The sequence below is a fragment of the Astatotilapia calliptera genome, chromosome 14 (assembly GCF_964374335.1).
Source record: "Astatotilapia calliptera chromosome 14, fAstCal68.1, whole genome shotgun sequence".
Taxonomy (NCBI): Eukaryota; Metazoa; Chordata; class Actinopteri; order Cichliformes; family Cichlidae; genus Astatotilapia; species Astatotilapia calliptera.
This window is the reverse complement of record NC_137435.1, coordinates 39,378,448-39,393,000: the sequence shown is the minus strand read 5'-3', so window position 1 is coordinate 39,393,000 and position 14,553 is coordinate 39,378,448. Positions and strand designations below refer to the sequence as shown.

Here is a 14,553-nt window from a genome sequence, read left to right as displayed (position 1 = left end):
AGTGCAGTACTTTTACTAGAGCGTGCTCTAATCTGTGTAATAACATATTGTGGTGAACAGTAATGAACGCTGCACTGAGGTCTAGCAGGACAAGCACAGAGATGAACCCTGACAATTATACCTGTGCTGGCGGCAGTGAAGTGGATCTGTAGAATCACAGTAATTAGGATCTCTTTGTCAGCACGTCGTTATTGAGCTAAGATTTAAAAAGCTCTCTGACGCCTCTGGAAAATAATGAGACAATAATAATGACACGACAATGATTCTAATGCTCAAGAAAAGTCTAAAATATAGGATCTGGCAGGATCCCCGTAGAAAGGAAGACAAAAACGACTAAAATCCAGTGGATGGTCGCTGACAGAGCCAATCTGATTCAAGTCACAAAGGCCACTAATGAGCACAGATAAAGTGATGAGCAGTTAATGAGGCAAAGTGGAACTGAAAATACAAGTTGCTGACAGCTACACACACACAAATAAAGTGACGAGTAGTTAATGAAGGAAAACAAAACTACAAACGCACATGACAGCTTCGCTTGTCTCGTCTTTAAAAGTCCAGAATGAAGCTTTTAAAGATCTGAAATATGGTAAAACTGTAGGAAGTAAATAGTGCTTTCCTCTGAGTGACTCTACACCACTATATAAATGACTGTATATACACTATACGATGCTTACGCAACGTTATTGAGGCCTCCAGGAAAAAGTGAAGGCTGCCTGTGTGAGTGAGGCAGGCTGCTGAGAGGGCGACTGTTTCTTTTTGCTGGCTCACGAGCTAAAGGGCTCAGTATCCACAGACCTATTAGGTGATAAAGCTGTCAGTTAAGAGCTTAGCAGAGCATAGCAGAGGGAGCAGGGGGATCCAAATGCTAATGGGGTGCTAGCTTAAATGACTTAAACAAGCTGTGCTACAACTCTTGTTGTACTTTTACGTATAACTAGACATTCACTGCAAGTTTTCCATGGATGCAGTGAAATATCATGCAACATGATATTAACAGAGAGCCTGTCAAGCCTGAGAGGCAAAACCATCTTCATCTTCTTTCAGCTTTTCAGTCTACTCTCACTGCTTACATGAAGACTCATCAGACGAGTGTGACGATGTGAAGGACAGTTCAAACATCATGTCCAAGTCACTTTTCTTCTCTTTTCAGGATTACAGAGACATTTTAACAAGAACATTTTGTGGAATTACTTTTATGTGGAGCTTTAAAACTCCAAATAAAAGCCTATAAATGTGAACACATGGAACACTTATTCACCATTCTCAGTTCTGGCTCTCTACCATCTCAAAGATCTCTGCTGCCATCTGGTATAGAAACATCGTATGATTTCAGTAAACTACAACCTCTGCGCTCATATGTTGTTAACAGTCCGTGTCATGTAGGTTAAAGCTATGAAGTTGTACCTGTGGGTGGCTGTAGTTCAGGAGGTTGAGCAGGTCAGCTACTAATCAGAATCAGCTTTAGTTAGGCTACTCCAGTCTGCTTAGGTAAGATACTAACCCCAAGTTGATCTCCAGTGCTTCCATCAGAGTATGGATGTGTGTGAATGTTAGACAGAAAGCACTTAAGCCCAGAAAAAAGTGCTTGTGTGATGTTGTATTAAGTGCTTTGTATAGTAGAAAAGTGCTGTAGAGGAATCAGTCTGTTCACTGTTTAAATGAACTAATCATATTCAGCATTTGTATTTTGTTTGGCAGGGATGCTACAAAAACATACATATATAGAAAATAATGAAGCACTGGAGGCAGGAAGTTAGCAAAGACAACACGCAACAGAATCACTTCATAGCAAGTCTGTGAAATTAGCTTTTAGAAGTGATTTAAATCAGGTCACTGATCGTGTGAGCCTGAATTCCTCAGACAGGCCGTTCCAAGAAGAAGGAAAGAACCCATATTAGCACTGTCAGTAAAAGATACTGATTTTTGTCTTAGTATGGAAACTTGGAGCCAGGATATGTCCTTCAATGCACATGTTAAACAAATGTGTAGGAATGCTTTCTTCCATTTGTGCAACATCTCTAAAGTTAGAAATATCCTGTCTCTATTACTTCCAGGCTGGACGACTGTAATTCATTAATATCAGGAAGTCCTAAAAACTCCCTGAAAAGCCTTCAGTTAATCCAAAATGACCTTGTAGTACCATATCACCATATTAGAGCACTTCACTCTCGCACTGCAGGCTTATTATTGTAGGGTCTACCTTACAATATAAAGCGCCTTGAGACTGTTGTTGTGATTTGGTAGCAGCGAGACTGCATGCTACATTGACCTGCTGCACCATCTTGTGGTCCAAATTAATATTACAAGAACGTATGACCCTGCCCTACTGTAACTTCTGTCTTCAACGCAGTATGTTGACTTAAAGTCATAGAGGTTGTCTCTCTGCATTCTGTTGATTACAGTCGTTCTAGAAGAGTTTAAACTCAGTTTAAATTTAAAAGCCAGATGGGTTTTTGTGACTGCTCTTGAGCAACTGTTCTCATTGAATCATATCTGGTAGTCATGTCTTAAGAAACAGGAAAGAAATCCAGCAAGGACATGACATGATCCCTAAGAGATTCACCTAAGCTCTTCAGAAATGGTCTCGGCGATGGGCGAGTTGGCTCTGGTGAGGTGAAAGGTAGGAACAACAGATGGGTTTAGAGTGGAGGCAGGAATACATCGGGGATTGGGTCTGAGCCGCTTCTTCTTTGCAGTGGTGGTGGAAGGGCTGAGAGATAGGATCATGTTTGCAGATGACATTGTGATCAGGCAGGTAAAAAAGAGCCTGAAGAGGTGCAAAGTAGAAGAGCAAAGTAACAAAATGCATGAGAGTGAATGAGAAGGAGGCAGGCAGAAAGGTGAACATCCAGGCACTAGAGATACTGAAGGTAGATGAGTTTAAATACCTGAGGTTAACTATCCTGGTGAAGAAGCGAGTGCTGGCAGGGTGGAGTGGGTGGAGACGAGTGTCAGGGCTGATTTGTGACAGGACAGCATCAAGAGTGAAAAGTTAGGTTTACAAGATGCAGTTCCATGTATGTTTGCACGTGTTTAAATCACACCTATTTTCCTAGAAAATGTAAACGAGGGGTAGAGCAACACTTTTGCACAGTAGCTTTAATGATGTATGGTTTGGAGACAGAATCACTCAGAAAAAGACTGGAAGGAAAGAGTGAAAGTTGCTCTCCAGAGTCAACATCTGGGTTGTCTTTGGGAGTCCTGAATGGACAAGATGAGAAATGAGTAGATCACAGGGACAGCTCAGGTTGAGTGGTTTGGACACAAAGTTAGAGAGACGAGGCTAAGATGTGCAGAGGGATCGTGAATACACTGAACCAAGGATGCATGAAGAGAGAAGGAACACCAAAGAAAAGGTTCATGTAAGAAGTCATGCAGAGAGCTGGGGTTACAGAAGAGGATGCTAAAGATGAGACAATACAGAGGCAGATGGGGCACTGCAGTGACCCTTAAAGGGAAGAGCCAAAACAAAAAGAAGATATTAAATTAATTTGTCTCAATAGTGCCCTCTTGTGGTCACAATAGTAACAGAGTGTAAAAGGATGGAGACTTGCTCAGTTTTGTGCCAAAATAAAATGAAGGTTTAAGAAAAAAAATGGAATATTACATTTTAAGAACACATCTTTTAATTTTAAACAACAAATTACATCAATATTTCCTCACAAAGTGAATGTTAACCGACTGTAAAAATAGAATCCAATTCACACACTGCTCATAAAAGAGATAATAGATCAAGCCAAAGGTTACTGTTTTATTCATCTTTATGAAACAATAAAACAAGATTCATCTGATCATGAACATCTGTGAAAAGCACTTTTGTTTCTTTGGAAGGATCTTCCATAGCGAGGTCACAGTGTGTCTAGTTATAGAAGCCTCTCCAGTACCAGCAGGTGCAGTTGAGGCCCGCTGCAATGAGCAGGATGACCAGCAGGGCGATGAGGAGACCGAGGCCGATGATGGTGGCAAGAATGGCCCACACCAGGGTCCTCTTGGACATGTCAATCAGCGGCGACGTGAGGGCCATCCGAGCCCTGCGTGCCCGCTGGCGGTTCTGAGGAGGGTACCTGGCCAAGTTAACGCTCTCCATGCCCAGTGACCGGACCATGCATGCCCTGTGGTGGCTCAGCTGCTCAAAGGTGTGTTTGCCATGGTAGCGTCCCATACCACTCTGACCTGGAGGGGTGACACACAAGTCAGTCGTGTCTTCTAAAAGGAGCGCTTCATTTGTGATTTGTGCTGTCAGTATGTGCTCACACATGGACTGTAACAGGGTGAGAGTGACTTTTTCTTGCATCAGTGATCACAGTGCAAATGTGCTCCTGATGTAAAGATCCCCAATATTGTGTATGTGTCCCCATACATCACTGAAGGTTTAAAAGGTGAACTGGCTGATGTTAGTAGTGTGAATGATGTAACACTTAGCTTGAATAGTTTTATTGCTCGCCCACAGATTTGCACAGTGGGTCAGTTTGTGATTGTAGGGTCATTTTTTAACTCAAATGAGGGAGACTACAACACAGCCCGGAGACAGACAGACAGTCCTCTCTACATGTCCAGCCAGCTTGCAAGCACAGCCGTCTCCTCCAGCCAGAGATGCTGAATAATAACACATTTAATGTTGGAGGGCAAGCTTACACATGGGAAGTCCAGGTTTCAGTAAGATACATGAAGATAGATGCTATTACTGAAATAGGCAGTGTTCTCCAGAACTCAAATTTGATCTCAATCTTGTCCAGTATAATTTGCTTCATATAACACTTTTAACTGTTTGTAATCTCAGCTCCTGAATGTATTCTTATTCAGGCTTCATGAAGAAAGTCTTGCTCACTAAGCACAACAGGCATCAGCTCAGAATCAGCTGTAGTTCCAATAAATGTGTGGAACAGTTTTCTCAAATCTGCAGGAGCTGTCGATGAATGTTTGCTCACTGCTCCACAGCACACACAGAAAAACGCCAAACGGAGCAAGTTTTATTAAAAAGGACTCGACTCAAAGAAAAACAAATATCCTGAGAAAGGAGACGGAGATGGGTTAAAGTTAAAGGTTCACTTCTGCTGCCAGCAGATAACAGCTACTCACTAGTAGCTTAAAGGTAACACAAATGTGACTTGACACAGTAAAAGTTCACGACTCAGTGCTGGCCCGCTCACTGACTGAGCAGCTCTTCACAAGCTTGACTCACTGCTGAATGAATGGGTGGCAGCTGAGCTCCTGGAGGCGACAGGACACACACACACACACACACACACACACACACACACACACACACACAGACACACACACACAGACACACACACACACAGCGCAAAGAATAGGAGGGCTGTCCGTGGCATGTCCAGTAACCAACAAGTTAGCCAATGAGCAAGCGGTATCACACTCGGACCCGCTTCTCTGCCTCCCTTTCTTTTTAAAAACAATGTTTAGCTGCATCCATCTTTGATTGTTCGTAGTTTTGTCTGTCATCTGACATCATGGTTTAGCTGACACTGTTTCATCTGATGTTGTGTTTCTTTGTCTAAAGTTGTCACATTTTGTGAAGCTTTCCCACTTCAAAGCCACACTTTGAAGTCTTCCTACCTACGCCACCGAACGGGAGGGAGTTGAGCGTATAGTGCATCATGACGTCGTTGACCGTCACGCCACCGCTCGTCGTCTCCGCAATCATTTTTTTTATTGCCTGTGAGAAACGTGAGAAGAAATCGTTGTAAGACGAGCACGAGGGACGCTGCTAACGTTAAAAGCTACTTAAAGATGGTTCCTTCTCACCTTCTTGTCAGAGCAGAAGATGTACAGAGCCAGGGGCTTCTCTCTCTCGTTGATGAAGGTGATGGCATTGTCCATGTCACTCACTGTAACTATGGGCAGCACGGGGCCGAAGATCTCCTCCTGCATCAGCCTGGAGTGGGGCGGCACGTCCTTCAGCACCGTTGGGGCTTTCAGTGCAACATCAACATTTATCAAACAGAGCACAGATGGATCTGCATCGCATGATTCAATCTGCATTTTCATTACCAATGTAGCGCTGTGAGGAATCACTCTGTCCACCCACCACAGGAGTGTAGCCCTCCATCAGCCCCATGATTCTGTTGAAGTGACGCTGGTTGACAATTCGCCCGTAGTCAGGTGAGCATTTTGGATCGGCACCATAAAACTCCTGGAATGGAGCAGAGAGGTAGTCTCAGTAAGGTTTCACACCGTGCAGCTCCACCTGTATGAGCGATGTCGCAGTGATTCTCTTTGGTTATTGGGTGCTTTACCAGAAGCGTTTGTCGGATGCACTCCACCACTCGGCCCTGGATGCACGGCTCACACAGAATGTAGTCTGGAGCGATGCACGTCTGCCCACAGTTGATGAACTTCCCCCACGTGATACGACTGCAAACAAACCAGGTGGAGAACAACTTTACAATATTCGTGTTTTGGTTCATTCTTAGAGGACCTTTATTCATTTTATTGAGAGTGTAGCTATCCCCCCCAAAATAAAAAAACAAGGAAAAAAACACCTTTTTCTTGCTTTGACATTTACTTCCTTTTAACTGAGAAAAGATTTGTTGCGGCCCCAGCAGGGCCTCCTCCTGAAGTTACCTGTGTGGGCGGGTCCTACCGTCTCTCCTGCCTTAGGTGCCGCCTTTTTCTTTTGTACAGCTGACTCACATCAGCAATTAAAGGTATTTAAATGGTGATAGCGGCTTGTAGTGATGGCCAAATGAAGCTTTCTGAAGCTTGTATTGAAAAACGGTTCATTACTCGAAGCTTTTCAACACAGTCCTCTCTGGTGACATCTGGTGGCCAAAAATACAAAGAGCAGCTTGAATCCACAAAATAAAACCAACTGCTTCATTATGACTGCTCACTCTACAGAGTGGAGTTCTGTCTGATATTGGGCCGCCGTCGTGTTGCTTTGAACGTGTATTGTTTGGTGGTTAAAAAATGTGTTTTATTTGTTTAATAAATAGTTTTGACCAGTAAACTCTTCTTGTTTAAATATGCATCATGGTGTGGTCTTTCTTTGCTTGTGACTTCTTGATGTTGGTAAATACAATAATTGAAAAATACCACGTTACATATAATATACATATAATAATGTACAACACATTATGGAGTATGCTTCTGCTCTGAGGTCCTGCCTCCATGCACTTATGCAATTAATCGCTAGACGGGTGTATTTATAAATAATATTATATTAGGGAAATTTCCTATACATATTTTTGACCTGGTGGTAGAATTGATTGTGAAATGGAAAAGGAAAATGCTTATGAACTTGCAAATTAAAAACATGATGCATTTAAGGTAACGCTTTTTCATTTTTATTTAAAAAGAGAATTTGTTCTAGTGTGCGATGACTGAACCTGTTCCTTTTTGTGGAGATAATTTCTCCTGCCTTAAGGAAAATCCCTTCACATGGAACAGAAGAGGCTGGAGTGCAGAGAAACTGGTAGAGATGCAGTTATACAGTCTACCTGGGCCCCACAAACTATCAGCTAAAGAGAATAAATAAATTCAATTGCTGCACATTTGGCAGACTAACATTTTCAGATGAATTAAACAATAAAATATATATTTTTACAACATTACATGTAAAGAGTCAAGTGGAAGTTTTTCTAAAGTTATTTAATGATATTTATATTATGGAAGCAGATTTTTTGACATTTTATCTTTTTCCCGTTTTCAGATATAATAAACACGCACAAAACAAAAAGCAAACGGCCAGAACACAAAGCTGGAAAACCCACCCGATCGACAAAAATCAACTCAAAATCCTCCCACACAACAGAACCTCCTTTATTCCTCGCTGGCTCCAAATCTCTCAGTGGAATGATCAGTGGTCCGCTATCTGTCACCATCAAAACACTCCACAAATCCCACGAATGATTTGCTTCCTTTTAAACCATTGAATCAGACACCGAAGCAGTTAGGCTCTAACTGAAGCTTCGGACGTCACCGATCACGTGACTCTGGCCAAACGAGTCAAGCTTCAACGCAGAGCTTCTGAAGCAGTGTGTTGATTTTTTTGACGCACGCACCGGAGCGTCAGCTTCAAGCGGACCATCACTAGCGGCTTGTGCGTCTCTGTTAGTTGAGTTATTAGTAGAAACTTTAATAAAACTCTCGAATTTAACCCCTTTTGCCGCCCTGTCTCCTATTTCTGACCCGCACACTTTTGTTACTTTTCCTGGACCCTTTTAGGGGAATGTAACAGATTCTGGTAACATCGAATGGTTCATGACATTTCTGTGAGTTTGATCTTTTCTATTTCGGTCCTTACAATAAAGAGTTTGTTGTTTTTTGTACAGTAGGCTTGACATATTTAACTAAATGACAGAGTTGGAGTTTAATTCAGTCCCAGGAGTTCCAGAAGAGTGGGTCAAAGTATGCTGCGTTTAAGGACCTGTATTTTCCAGCTTTTTGAGTCCTTGTAATTGAAGCACAGGAAAAGGACTCAAACTAAGCTCTGTTTAACTGCAACCAAACCAAATGTATGTTTAAGTTCATTTACTCAATAAAACATCAAGGCCTAACATTTATGAACTGAAACCAAACAATGTTTGTCACGTTAGTCAAAATGTCCATGTGAATTTTTATACTCAGGAATTTCTTAACCAACATTTTAATGTACAGTGGGGCAAAAAAGTATTTAGTCAGCCACCGATTGTGCAAGTTCCCCCACCTAAAATGATGACAGAGGTCAGTAATTTGCACCAGAGGTACACTTCAACTGTGAGAGACAGAATGTGAAAAAAAAATCCATGAATCCACATGGTAGGATTTGTAAAGAATTTATTGGTAAATCAGGGTGGAAAATAAGTATTTGGTCAATAACAAAAATACAACTCTGTTAGAGTAAATAGTTAAACATTTGTCATTTTTATATTTACCATTTGTCTATTGTTTTTAACTCTGTGAAAGGAATTCTTTCTTTCCTCCCATCCCCAGATTCTCGAGGTTCTGGGTGCAAGGTTGAAGTGTTTTATCACAGGAACATCCTTTTGAAGGTCTGTTTGATGTTTGGTAGAACTTCCCACCCTTTGTATGGTTTGACTGTGTTATCTATGGTAAACCATACATTGGGTGTGGGGGAGACTACCCTCTTTATGACCAAGGATGTTGTTCCTGCTTTTAGGTTTTATGACCCTTTGATCAGCAGGAACAAACAAACAAACACACACACACACACACACACACACACACACACACACACACATTTACATACAGTCCTTGTCTATGTAACCAAAGGGGGTTGCAAGGGGAGGTGTTTTGTAAACTATTGTTTGAAGTTTGTCAATAAAAAGGCGGCGAGAGGAGGCCACCATTGTGGTCATTTCGACGTGCTGGTCACAGATGAGAGGCCTCCCTTGCGCAAGAAATCAATCGAACACTGTTGCCTTGTTTTTCTTTCATGGGAATAAGTCCTGGATACAGCGGGGTCTGAGTTTAGACCCAACAAACTCAATACTTTGTAACATAACCTTTGTTGGCAATAACAGAGGTCAAACGTTTACTATAGGTCTTCACCAGGTTTGCACACACAGTAGCTGGTATTTTGGCCCATTCCTCCATGCAGATCTTCTCGAGAGCAGTGATGTTTTGGGGCTGTCGCCGAGCAACACGGACTTTCAACTCCCGCCACAGATTTTCTATGGGGTTGAGGTCTGGAGACTGGCTAGGCCACTCCAGGACTTTCAAATGCTTCTTACGGAGCCACTCCTTTGTTGCCCGGGCGGTGTGTTTTGGATCATTGTCATGTTGGAAGACCCAGCCTCGTTTCATCTTCAAAGTTCTCACTGATGGAAGGAGGTTTTGGCTCAAAATCTCACGATACATGGCCCCATTCATTCTGTCCTTAACACGGATCAGTCGTCCTGTCCCCTTGGCAGAAAAACAGCCCCATAGCATGATGTTTCCACCCCCATGCTTCACAGTAGGTATGGTGTTCTTGGGATGCAACTCAGTATTCTTCGTCCTCCAAACACGACGAGTTGAGTTTATACCAAAAAGTTCTACTTTGGTTTCATCTGACCACATGACATTCTCCCAATCCTCTGCTGTATCATCCATGTGCTCTCTGGCAAACTTCAGACGGGCCTGGACATGCACTGGCTTCAGCAGCGGAACACGTCTGGCACTGCGGGATTTGATTCCCTGCCGTTGTAGTGTGTTACTGATGGTGACCTTTGTTACTTTGGTCCCAGCTCTCTGCAGGTCATTCACCAGGTCCCCCCGTGTGGTTCTGGGATCTTTGCTCACCGTTCTCATGATCATTTTGACCCCACGGGATGAGATGTTGCGTGGAGCCCCAGATGGAGGGAGATTATCAGTGGTCTTGTATGTCTTCCATTTTCTGATGATTGCTCCCACAGTTGATTTTTTCACACCAAGCTGCTTGCCTATTGTAGATTCACTCTTCCCAGTCTGGTGCAGGTCTACAATACTTTTCCTGGTGTCCTTCGAAAGCTCTTTGGTCTTGGCCATGGCGGAGTTTGGAGTCTGACTGTTTGAGGCTGTGGACAGGTGTCTTTTATACAGATGATGAGTTCAAACAGGTGCCATTCATACAGGTAACGAGTGGGGGACAGAAAAGCTTCTTACAGAAGACGTTACAGGTCTGTGAGAGCCAGAGATTTTCCTTGTTTGAGGTGACCAAATACTTATTTTCCACCCTGATTTACGAATAAATTCTTTACAAATCCTACCATGTGAATTCATGGATTTTTTTTTCACATTCTGTCTCTCACAGTTGAAGTGTACCTCTGGTGCAAATTACTGACCTCTGTCATCATTTTAAGTGGGGGAACTTGCACAATCGGTGGCTGACTAAATACTTTTTTGCCCCACTGTATTCAGCTTTCAAGAGTTTTCATGTTTCTTGTTGTATCCAGGTCACAGTGGCTGTTTCAGTGATAGTTACTGAGTTGTGATTTAAAAAGTGCATGTGCTATACCAGCATCCACTGAAACATACAGAAGTATTAATGTACGTTGTTGGGGCTTGGAGAAGGTTGTAAGTTCTGCTATTATTGCGCTGAGCTTCAGTCACCCTGATATGTACCTGCAGACACAGTCAGCGCCTCTGTGCCCGCTTTGATTATCAGACTTTTAAATTCCCGTGTCAGCAGCTGTAATTCACTTCGTTTGGCTAAATGTGGATTACCGGCAGGCGACCCTGATGTTGCAGTTCTTGTCGATGTAGCAGGGGCTCTTCCCTCCCAGCTCCAGGGTCACCGGGGTGAGGTGACGAGCTGCAGCTTCCATCACCAGTTTGGCCACTGTGCTGCTGCCCGTGAACACGATGTGGTCAAACCTGAGCCTCAGCAGTTCCTGGGTCTCTGACACACTACCTGTCACCACTGGGTACAGATCCTGCAAAACAAACACATTTACTGATATATAAGTTATTTACATTAAGCACAGAGTAACTGACTGTAATATAGGTCATGTTTCCAAACATATAGTGATGGGAAAATCTCTACTGGGGAGGGGGGGTCACACTTACATGTTTCAGATTAAACAAATTCTAATATTAGAGAGTGATAAACCAAATAAATGCAGTTTTAAATTATATATTAAGTGGAAAAGGCTCGCACACTCATGTCTGATTATCAGACCTGAAGAATCAATAAATCACTTAAACAGAACTCGAGTCACAAAGTAAAGTAGGCTAAAAGCAACACATCACACCATGATCTGAAGAAACAGATTAGAAACAAAATCACTGACATCTGTGCGTCTGCATCAGCAACTCATCCAGGAGGACACCCACGAACCCACAACAGCATCTACAGAACGACTACTTTCCTCAGCTAAGGTCAGAGTTCACGATTCAACAGGATGACTGTTCGTGCTCAAAAACCCTCCAGCGTGGCTGACATGAAACAGTAGAACCTCACAAACGCTTGACTGGAATTAGGTTTATTAGGTTTAGGACGAAGTTACCCTTTCCCACAGGGCAGGGCAGGTTTGCAGAGCTTTTTTCCTTAATAAATGAAATCATCATTTAAAAACTGCATTTTGTAATTGCTTTGGTTATTTTTGTCTATTGAACTTTGTTTTTTGATCATCTGAAACATTTAATGTGCAAAAATTCCTGTTTTGTAGCAGCATATTCAGCGAAATGGCAACAAACGTTGAATCCTGTGTGTCATTGGGGTCTAAATGTCTGAAGCACTGTAGTATGATGGCTCAAGGCTTTAATGCATGAACAATAGACCTGGTGTTCAGACCTTGTCCAGATAGCGAGGCAGCAAAGCCCGGAGCAGCAGCGACGAGCACTCGCTGAGCTCCGATGGCTTCACCACAGCTGCGTTCCCTGCAAAGAGAGAACAGTTTTCCATGAACGGGATGAGATCACCGTGTGACGCAAAGCCGGCGTGTAGGAGGCTGAGAATGCAGAGAGAGAGGCAGTCAGATGCACTCTGTTTCCATTAGTATTTTATTTTTTGAATCGGTTTTGCAAAAGTTGAACGACAGGGAGCAAAGACTGCGTTTCTGAGCCGTCAGCTGACATGTCTGGTACCGAGACAAGCTGATCAGCTGGGACTCTGACTAGGACCAGTTTATCAGTTACATCGATTGTTTCTGTATTTCATGGAGCTCAGCTGACTTTTTTACCTACATTTAAAAGAAGAGGATGTTATGTAGAGTAAAACATTCCCACTGTGGGTGATTGCCTTGTTAGATCTGTTAGAAATACAAAATACATTTTGGGTTTGATAAAGTCTAACATGACAGAATCCAGCTGCACACAACTGAAAACAGCACAGTGACTGTGACACCGGGTTGCGGCCGTGCCTTCTCAAAGCCATCTCAGACTGCTGTTATCAGGGGTACGTGACTGTCGCAGGTGTGGAGAGAGTGTCTCCCTACCTGCAGCAATGGCGCCAACAAGTGGCATGAGAGTAAGGCCCCAGGGGTAGTTCCAGGCCCCGATGATGAGTACGACTCCCAGCGGCTCTGGCTGGATATAAACCTCATCTGATATCGTGAGGAGGTTCTTTTCTGCCGGTCGCGGAGCAGCCCACTCTCCAAGCTTCTCAATAGCCAGCTTAATCTCGTTCTCGATTCCAATCAGCTCCAGGAGTGGTGTGTCATACTGACTCTGCAGGAAACCCAACACAGTTAAGCAAGCAAACGAGCCCCGATATACACATTGTATTTCACATCTTATTCTTAGTCTCTCGTGTCTGCTAACTCTGTTGATGTCCTGTTTGAGAGCAGTGGCTATCTCCGTCTCTTTCTCAGCGATCATCCTCTGCAGGGCGTGGAGCTGCTGCAGTCTGAACTCTAGAGGTCGAGTCCTGCCGCTCAGGAAGGCCTCCCTGGCCCGCTGCACTGCCTGCCTCTCCATACACACACCTGCATGAGAACAGAAAAGCGTTTGTCCACAGGACTCTCAAATGTTCACAGATAAGCTGTCGTTCTAGCAGAGGTGTTGCAAACATTTCTGCTGTCACCAGGAAAGCCTGTCTGCCCTCCTAGCTTACCTTAGAGTGAGCATGTGCGCTCTGCCGAACTAATGTTTTACTCTCAGCAATTTGAAGAGCAAAACAGACGACTGTAGGTTACCGAGTTTAATATTATCAAAGGCTTTACAGACAGACAGCAAAGTAATAAAAAGCAGCCTCGAGGCGCACAAGCAAGAGACACCACACACACACACGCACACACACACACACACACACACACACACACACACACAACAAATGATTTGATAAACAACTGACACGTCTGAGAAAATGAACTGAAGTTTATCCACGTAAAACAGGCAAAGGTAGATTTTCAGCCCCACGTGTTACTACTGTGGACACTTTGCAGTCTGTTAGTGTGTCCGGCATCGAAACGCAGTGAACACTTCATGCCTTACAGTCATAACTGACATAATGTCAGTGACAAAGTGGAATAAGAAACGTAAAATATACTTTAGTTCCCTAAAATAAAGAACTTTAGAAGAAATAAACACACTAAATTTAAAAATACACGTACGTGACAAAACGAAGTCAAATAGAACATGTATCCTGTATGATGCATGTGTTTTATTGAGACTGTCACATGTTTGCATAGCTGATAATAACTGTGCTGTGATAAAGTCTTAATTGTTGCACGCTGAGAAAAATACCTGGCTGTATGTTGCTTGCTGACTGACGCAAACTCCCTGAAAGATGAGTAAATAAAAATGAAGCGCTCCGCTGGTGTTCGCGGACCGGACGAACAGCTCACATCACTACAGAAAACTGATTCTGTCCGCTAAATGCCGCACAGCTCGTCATTTTACAATTAATCAATCGCGTTATTGATCACCGATAATTGACCATGGCGCCCACTGTCAAAGTCTGAAACTTACCGAAGCTCAGGTGCAATTGTTCCTCGGATATAAGCTGCAGTCCGTCACTCGTGTGATCTCACGGACGCGCTGCGGGATCCCTCCCTCACCCAGCGCCCTCACCCAGCATTGTCCTGTGTTCATCGGTCACGCTGCTCTGGGATCAGTTTACCGGGGTAGATTGGTTACCGTGTCCGAGTTCACTGAGACCGATAGCGTCGTGCGCATGTGCACACCCCA

The 14,553-nt window shown here is 43.4% G+C and overlaps 1 protein-coding gene across 4 annotated transcripts; it reads right to left on the bottom strand.

Moving 5' to 3' along the window:
* Positions 1-3,608: 3,608 nt before the first annotated feature.
* LOC113036130 (aldehyde dehydrogenase, dimeric NADP-preferring-like) lies at positions 3,609-14,530 on the bottom strand. Of its 4 annotated transcripts, none has more exons than XM_026192227.2 (10): positions 14,335-14,530; positions 13,186-13,349; positions 12,861-13,092; positions 12,218-12,303; positions 11,149-11,357; positions 6,258-6,375; positions 6,013-6,154; positions 5,767-5,933; positions 5,578-5,677; positions 3,609-4,173 (listed from the first exon to the last, which is right to left on the bottom strand). In XM_026192227.2, exons 2-10 carry the CDS (start codon positions 13,339-13,341, stop codon positions 3,860-3,862), a joined length of 1,524 nt encoding a protein of 507 aa, XP_026048012.1. In that variant the 5' UTR covers positions 13,342-13,349; positions 14,335-14,530; the 3' UTR covers positions 3,609-3,859. The 4 variants fall into 4 exon arrangements, with proteins under 4 accessions (XP_026048012.1, XP_026048014.1, XP_026048009.1 ...); XM_026192229.2 differs by lacking the exon at positions 14,335-14,530 and adding an exon at positions 14,110-14,247; XM_026192224.2 differs by having other exon boundaries at positions 12,861-13,349.
* Positions 14,531-14,553: the final 23 nt, after the last annotated feature.